At 61.7% G+C, this 7,890-nt stretch overlaps 1 protein-coding gene across 2 annotated transcripts; it reads left to right on the forward strand.

Moving 5' to 3' along the window:
- The first annotated feature begins 3,217 nt into the window (after positions 1-3,217).
- CD79B (CD79b molecule) lies at positions 3,218-6,357 on the forward strand. 2 transcript variants are annotated; one of them, XM_002719479.5, is made up of 6 exons: positions 3,218-3,403; positions 4,088-4,135; positions 5,001-5,312; positions 5,425-5,543; positions 5,764-5,805; positions 5,890-6,357. In XM_002719479.5, the coding sequence occupies exons 1-6, from the start codon at positions 3,337-3,339 to the stop codon at positions 5,986-5,988; spliced, it is 687 nt and encodes a 228-aa protein (XP_002719525.1). In that variant the 5' UTR covers positions 3,218-3,336; the 3' UTR covers positions 5,989-6,357. The 2 variants fall into 2 exon arrangements, with proteins under 2 accessions (XP_002719525.1, XP_008269925.1); XM_008271703.4 differs by having other exon boundaries at positions 3,229-3,403; positions 4,085-4,135.
- The last annotated feature ends 1,533 nt before the right edge of the window (positions 6,358-7,890 follow it).

Raw genomic sequence — 7,890 nt, forward strand, 5'->3', positions numbered from 1 at the left:
CACGTGTGCCTCTGTGTGTAGATGTGGACAGGGCGAGGGTAGCAAGGGGCAAACGTGGCAAGCAGGCAGTGGAGGCAGGTGGGGCAGGGGAGTGGGACCCCAGCCCTACTCTCTGGCCTAATCTGCTTCCTCCTGCCTGCTCTGAAATCCTCTTAGCTGGAGTCCAAGAGGCCAGGTGGGGCCCCTGTGTTTATGTCCCTTTACCCCGATGCCTGTGATGATCTTGTATCCCTGTTCCCTCCAGAGCCTCTCAGAGGCCCCAAGGTACCTGTGGGGCTCACACGTGCCCCCCCATTCTCAGAGGTGCCATCCCCTCAGGACTGGCCCTGGAGAGCCCCGACGTGGACCTGCGTGTGACGGGGTATCCCACGGAGCACTCTCAGCCCACAGCCCAGCCCGTGAATGGAGGTTTCCTGTCATTGCATGTTCTGCCTCCCTGGGCTGTGCGTGCTCCAAGCTGGTGAGCACTGGAACCTTTCCAGGATCTCTGTCTCCCTCTCCTGGGCCCTGGGGTTGTGTGACACCACAGGGTCCCTCCACTGTCCCTGCAGCTCCTTTCCACCTCACAGTTGTCTGCACACCGGGCGGGGGGCAGGCATCCCCACATGGCTCTCGGGACCCCTGCCGTGGAGCGAGGGACCCGAGCCTCTTCTGGTGGAAGAAAAAAGGCAAAACCCAGGCGAGAGGCAGAGCTACCCTTAAGTGAATATTTCCCAGTTTCTCCATTCCCCAGTTGTCACCGCTGCTCCCCGCCTCATTGGGGGTGCACTGTGCACTGTGCTCCACACTACACGTCAGGCCCAGGTCTGTGTCCGGTGCACATGGCTGTCCTGTCATTGGCACCGTCTGTCTTACACAAAGGTCGGGAGTGGCCGTTGCCATCCTGGGGTGCTCTTGGTCTACAAATACCAGGAGTGGCTAGTGGTCACTGTGGCCATTATGGTTGTCTGGCGCTCTTCCAAATGCTCCCAGGGTGGGGCAGAAGCATCCCTAAGTTGAGACCACCAGTGACGTGGGGCAGCTTCTGCCTGGTATATATTTGGCATGATCAGGATTTGAACCCACACCTGAGAACAGTGTGCCTGGAGGAGGGGTAGAGGCCTAAGCTTCCTGGGGTGGCTGCAGGGGGTCCCTGCCCTCTTTGTGTCCCCAACCTTTGAGCCCCTTGTCCCTCGGCCCGCACCCCCACCTCTTGTTTTGCTGCTGACTTCCTGGAACAGTGGGGGCGGGCGGGCAGGGGGGTGTGCAGCCCTGGGCAGCCGGGGCCAGTGACAGAATGGGCTTGTGAGTCCTTCTGTTCTGAAAAGCAAAGGTCATCGGGAGCCCAGGACAGGGCTGGGTGCTGCTGTCACCCGGCAGGGAACAGTACGGCCCAGCAGTGACAAATAACCGTGCAGGCGGCACCCCCCGACTCCCCCCCCTTCCTGAAAGCAGATCCCCACCCACCCGGCATGAATGGGAACGAAGTCCAAAGGACACATCTGCATCCCTGCCCACGGCTGGCGACGCGGTGGCGTGCGCGCGCATGGAGGATGCCAACTCCACACCCCTCACCTGGGCCCCAGGACTGCTCCCTGAGCAGCCTCCACCACCACCCAGGCAACACACACGTGTGAGTACATGCATGCCACACGTGTGCTCCCTGAGCAGCCTCCACCACCACCCAGGTAACACACACGTGTGAGTACATGCATGTCACACGTGTGCTCCCTGAGCAGCCTCCACCACCACCCAGGTAACACACATGTGTGAGTACACTCATGCCACACCCGCACAACACACATGTGTGAGTACACACATGCCACACGTGTGCTCCCTGAGCAGGCTCTACCACCACCCAGGCAACACACATGTGTGAGTGCACGTGTGCCACACGTGTGCCCAAGCCATCCCCAGTCACCCTCCCAGCGCTGGGGAGACACAAGCCCCCAGGCTAACCAAGGACTCTCTCAGACCAGGGGCCTGGGAAGGTGAAGTCTGGACAGGCCACAGGCTTGTCCCTCCAGCCACCATCACAAGGCCCGGGGCCTGTGGTCCCGAGATGACCTCAGGTGATGTTCCCATTCCCTGGCTGTTTGTTCTGTGACCCGAACATCTGATACCTTGTCAGAAAAATGTTTTTTCATGGGAACATCTGGAAACAAGGCAAGAACAGCTGGGACTGCCCAGAACGAGCTGTGCCTGGGTGAAAACAAGCCCTGGGCCCAGTTTCCAAAGCTCAGGTCCTGGCCTGTGCCCCTAGGACGTGGCTCTCGCTCCATCACACCTGGGTGCAGGACTGGGGCTGGGGGCTCTGGGGGCGTGGGCACGGCCCAGACCCTCTGCTTCCCAGAGGTCCCAGCCCAGGCACGGGCTGAGATGTGGAGGGTGGTGGGGAGGATTCAGCCTCTTCCTGTCGCAGGGCTCAGGGGACGAGACGGCTAGAAGCCGCCATCACAAAGCTCAGAGTGGGCTCAGCTGCGGGGCTGAGGTTCATGGGCCGGCCCTGTGTAGCAGCCCCCCTCCACCCCCCACACGGTGAGGGGCTCCGACAAGCTCCTCACCGCCGGGGCTGCGGTGAGGACAGGCAGGACAGGGAGAGAGAGTGCTGGGAGTTTCAGAGCCGCCCCCCTGTCCAAGACCCCCTGGAGCAGTGGGCAGCACTTCAGAGCCCTCTGAGCCTGTGTGCTAAGTGCTGTCTTTTCTCTACACCTTCTGCACCAAATTCCACCTCCTCGTGCAGCCCCCAGGAAACTCCCCTAGCACGAGGAGCCAGGTCTTCTGCCCGGGGGGCTGCCAACTTGGCCTGCTCAAGAACCTCTGAGGCTGCCTTCCTCCTCAGGGTCAACTATCAATGTGGCAGCTCCCTGGCCTCCTGCACGGTCCTTCCTCTCCCTGCAGGCTGAGCGCTGGGCCAGGGCACCAGGGCCCGAGCTCAGCTCCATTCACAGGCTTGCATGTGCCTAGAAGACTGGTCAGCCGGGCCCTGGCCTTCAAGGGGCTGGCAGGCCTCGGATGAGCGCAGGCAAGATGGGGATGCAGGGAGACGAGTGCAGGCCCCCTCCCCCTCCAAAGACTCAAAGCCCACCCACCTCCGGGGCTTCCACTACGGACCTCAGCTGTGCCGCCCAAACGGGGGCGAGCTTCAGGCATCTAGCAGCCCAGCTGACAAGAGCCCGCCCTCCCCCAGGGTCCCCGGAGAGCTGGTGCCTCCCCTGGGTCCGGATTTGCATGGCAGGAAGGGGCCTGGTGAGGAAGATGTGGGGAGGGGACAGCCTGTAGCTCAGGCAGTTACACGCTCTCCCCAGGAGCCTTGGACGGCCTCACGGGCTTGGGGTCCGGGACAGAGCCGTGACCATGGCCTGGCTGGTGCTGTCTCCCACGGCCAGAAACTGGCTGGTGCTACTGCTGCTGCTGCTTTCAGGTAGAGTCCCCCCCCCCCCCCCCCCGGGACAAGGCCTGCTGGCCGGCTGCGTTCTGTGTCACCAGTCTGTGTCACCGTCTGTCGGCGCCCGCTCGGTCTCCTGCTCTCACCAACCTCCTTTTGGGCATCACACTTTCTGCCTCCTGTCTCCCTCTTTGCCTGCCGGGGCCCAGGACCAGGGGTCTCAACCGCGGTGATGGGCTCCGGGTCTGCAGCCTGGAGGGTGTTGGTTGGGTCGAGCGGCGGGGTTAGGGAGCACACCAGGCTTGGCAGCTATGACAGAGGAAAGGGGTGGTGTGGGGCTTGGCCCCAGGACCCTGGGAGCACCGTGTGGGAGGAGGCAGGGAGAGGCTGCTCCAGCCAGAGCCTGGGAGATGCACAGTCCAGAAATGTTCCCCTCCCCGGCAGGAAGACAAAAGAACTGTGACTTCCTTCTTGTCTCATTTTGGCGCCTGCTCAAGGCCACCCGGAGGGTCAAAGGCAGAGAGGTGGCTGGGGCAGGGCTTCGGGTACCCCCACTGGGCTCCTCTCTTCTCAGGATGGGGCAGGGAGGGCTCAGGGGTCCTGAAGCTGCACTTATGGAAGGAGGAAGTGGTGCTGGGAACAAGGAGGGTACAGGGGGCGGGGCAACCACTGCAAGGGGAAGGGCCTGACTTTGCCCCGCCCCTTCCTCCCACCCAGCAGGTGAGCCGGTGGCAGTCAAAGCAAAGGAGCCGAACCCAAATTCCAAAGGTCAGTGACCTCACCCATGCCTTCTGGGGGCAAGTGTGTCTGTGACCAGTGCCGGCCACTGTCCCATCCCCGCCTGGGTCTCCCCACCCAGGACTCTCATCCCCAGGCCTCCACAGGGTCTCTTCTCCCAGGAGGTGCCACCCCCGCCAGCTGTCATCCTTGTTAGACAGGTGTGCTGCAGTCATGGTCTCTGAGGGGCTGGATGAACTCGGGCTCAGAGCAGGGGACCCCAAGGAATTCCATGATGCCTCAGGCCCCAGTCAGTCGAACTGGGGAATGGGATTCAGCCTTGGAATGAGCCCTTCGAGTGAGGGCTCGGGGCCTCAGGGGGCCACCGGAGACTGCTTGGAGGCATTGGGAGGAATCCCAAGCTGAGCAAGGAGCAGGAAGCGGGGCAGATCAGGGCAAGAGGCCCTCCGTGGGTGGCTAAGGATTCGGCCATTGTCCCCTGGGGCAGTGGGGGGGCCCCTGAGGATTTCAGGCCAGGCAGCCAAGGGGAAGCAGAGCCAGAAGTCCCCAGCCAGGTCGCAGGCTGACCCGTGTGGTCGGGCCCTGGGGTGGGGACTGGAGCTCGCTGTTACAACGGGCATGCAAGGAACAGGAAGGTCCCAGGGCCTTGTAAAGGAAACTCCAGCGGGCGGAGGGGCGGAAAGGAAGGGCAGGGAGGGTCCGTGGTTTGGCCTGTGGCCTCTTACGTGGTTCAATTTCCCTGCACCCCCACCTTCCAACTGTCCCCCACCCCAAAAAGCAAGGACAGTGGGGCAGGCTGGACTGGGGTCAGCGCCCCCCCCGCCAAGGATGGAAGCCCCAGGGCGGGGCTGGCAGACACCCAGCGGGAGTCTGAACCTGGCCTTGGTGCCCACAGGAAGCGCTTGTTCCCGGATCTGGCAGCACCCACGCTTCATGGCCCGGAAACGGGGCTCCGTGGTGAAGTTACGGTGCTACTCGAACGACACCAACTCCATGAGCTGGTTCCGGAAACCAAACATGGAAGCGCAGCCGCAGGAGGTACCCAAAGAACCCGACCGAGTCCTGCAGACCCAGAACGGCACCATGGCCACCCTCACCATCCAGGGCATCCAGTTTGAGGACAACGGCATCTACATGTGCCAGCAGCAACGCTCAGGGGCCGCCAAGGATGCCATTTGGGGCTGCAGCACGGAGCTGCGCGTCATGGGTGTGTGTCAGGAGAGGGCCATGCCCGCAGCCAGCTGCGCCGTCCAGGGAGGTGGCCGAGGGGTGGGCTCCCGCGAGACCCCTGAGCCCAGTCTCACGCCCTCTCCCCCCAGGGCTCAGCACCTTGGCCCAGCTGAAGCGGCGGAACACGCTGAAAGACGGCATCATCATGATCCAGACCCTGCTCATCATCCTCTTCATCATTGTGCCCATCTTCCTGCTGCTGGACAAGGTGACCATGGGCAGGGCCAGGCCGGGGGCCGGGGCGGGGCTCCAGGGCAGGCCGGACGTGTGCAGGGTCTCAGTCTCCCCTTGGCCCTGTGGAATGTCAGCCATTCTTGCAGCTGCCCCTCACTCCCACCCTCTGCCTGGGCCGGGCCCTCCCAAGCTTGGCCCAGCAGGAGGTGGGGCTGGAGGCGCTAACACACTGGTCCTCATCTCTCCTCCCCCAGGATGACAGCAAGGCCGGGATGGAGGAAGATCACACCTATGAGGTAAGGCGCAGCTGGGCCCGCGGCCACCGTCTGGGGGTGTGGGCAGGGTCCAGCCCAGGCCTGAGCTCCATTTTCTGTCTCCAGGGTCTCGACATTGACCAGACTGCTACCTACGAGGACATAGTGACTCTGCGGACAGGGGAGGTGAAGTGGTCTGTGGGCGAGCACCCCGGCCAGGAGTGAGGGGCTGCCCACCCCACCACGCCCGGGCACAGCACGAGGGTCTTCCTGGCTGCTGCAGAGGTGCCTGGCTCACGGCCCATCCCCTCCTCCCTGGACCCCTCGCTAGTCTCCGAAGCTGGCCTACCAGAGCCGCCTGCCCCTCCGGCCCCTGGAGTAGGACAGCAGGGCAGTGGTCTGGAGTGGGCAGTGCCACGCAGGAATTCGCCCCACGGTTGGGACAGCAAGACAGAGACTTGCTCAGAACTTGCAAACGGACTCAGAACAGACCAGCTTCCAGCGGAGCCCAGGAAAGGCCACTGAGAACCTCATTCCTCTCTCCCATCCTCCCCAGTCTCGCACGGAATAAATGATGTGTCTTGCGAACCCACACACAGGTGTGTGACGTCTATGGGAGCGGGGCAGACGGAACTGTGTGGCCGTGTCTGTCACCTGAATGTGGCACCCGTGGGCCTGCGGGGATGGGAGGAGGTGACTGCATGCTCACCCTCCGCTTCCCCTTGAAGGCCCAGCTGGGGCCTGTGGCACATCCCGCACTCCCTACTCTGGCTCTGGCTGGGCCTGCGGCAATGGCAGACAAGGGCATTGGCCGCTGGGACCCAAGCAGGGCTGTCCTCAGCCTGTGCTCCTTTAGCCAACAGGCAGCAGGAGGGTCTTGCTCCACAGGGCCCAGTCTCAGCCTGGAGAGTCCTTAAAGATTTTTTTAATGCATTTTATTTGGAGGCTGGTACTGTGCCGCAACAGGCCTCCTCCTGCAGTGCCGGCATCCCATATGGGTGCATGTTTGAGTCCTGGCTGCTCCTCTTCTGATCCAGCTCTCTGCTGTGGCCTGGGAAAGCAGCAGAAGATGGCCCAAGTGCTTGGGTCCCTGCACCTGCATGGAAAACCCGAAAGAAGCCACTGGCTCCTAGATCCTGGCTTCGGATCGGCCCAACTCCAGCCGTTGCAGCCATTTGAGGAGTGAACCAGTGAATGGAAGACCTTTCTCTCTGTTTCTCCCTCCTTCTGTCTCTAACTGTACCTCTGAAATAAATAAATAAATCTTTTAAAGAATTTGTTTTATTTAAAAGGCAATTACAGCGAGAGAGAGAGAGAGAGAGAGAGAGAGAGAGAGAGATACAAAGACAGAGATCTTTCTTCCACTGGCTCACTCCAAAAGGCCACAAAAACTAAGGCTGGACCAGGTCAAAGCCAGGAAACAGGAACCCCCTGAGTCTGCCACGTGGTGCAGGGCCCCAAGGACTTGGGTCATCTTCTTCTGCTTTCCCAGGCACATTAGCAGGGAGCTGTGTCGTAAGTGGAGCAGCTGGGACTTGAATTGGCACTCATATGGGATGCCAGCATTGCGGGCAGCGGCTCAACCTGCTGTAGCACAACAGCTTCCGCCTGGAGGAACCTGTCCTACCCCACCTCTCCCAATCCCACTGTCCTCCAAGACCCTCCACCTACAGGAAGCCCTCCTAAAATACCTAGTCCTGGCCCAAGCCCTGCACAGACCATTCTGTGCAGCCATGGGTCGGCTGCTATGGGTGCCCTCATGCCGACCTTGGTTCTCTGGTTGCACTAGAAGCGCCCATGAGGGTAAGGGTGTCCTCTGCCTCACAACACCCCTCCATCACATCCCACACCTCTGTCCAGGCCTGGGACCTGTGTGTGCACAGGCACGCGATGAGTGCATGTGTGTGTGCTTTTTTTTTTTTTTTTTTTGACAGGCAGAGTGGACAGTGAGAGAGAGAGACAGAGAGAGGTCTTCCTTTTCCGTTGGTTCACCCTCCAATGGCCGCTGCTGCCGGAGCACCACGCTGATCCAAAGCCAGGAGCCAGGTGCTTTTCCTGGTTTCCCATTTGGGTGCAGGGCCCAAGCACTTGGGCCATCCTCCACTGCACTCCGGGGCCACAGCAGAG

This window comes from Oryctolagus cuniculus, chromosome 17, assembly GCF_964237555.1.
Source record: "Oryctolagus cuniculus chromosome 17, mOryCun1.1, whole genome shotgun sequence".
Classification (NCBI taxonomy): Eukaryota; Metazoa; Chordata; class Mammalia; order Lagomorpha; family Leporidae; genus Oryctolagus; species Oryctolagus cuniculus.

Excerpts from the sequence above, each read along its gene's own strand:
- CD79B (XM_008271703.4), top strand. The coding sequence starts at position 3,337 with ATGGCCTGGCTGGTGCTGTCTCCCACGGCCAGAAACTGGCTGGTGCTA. Across the intron at positions 3,404-4,084 it reads ACTGCTGCTGCTGCTTTCAG|CAGGTGAGCCGGTGGCAGTC; the intron begins GTAGAGTCCCCC and ends CCTCCCACCCAG. Across the intron at positions 5,313-5,424 it reads CACGGAGCTGCGCGTCATGG|GGCTCAGCACCTTGGCCCAG; the intron begins GTGTGTGTCAGG and ends CTCTCCCCCCAG.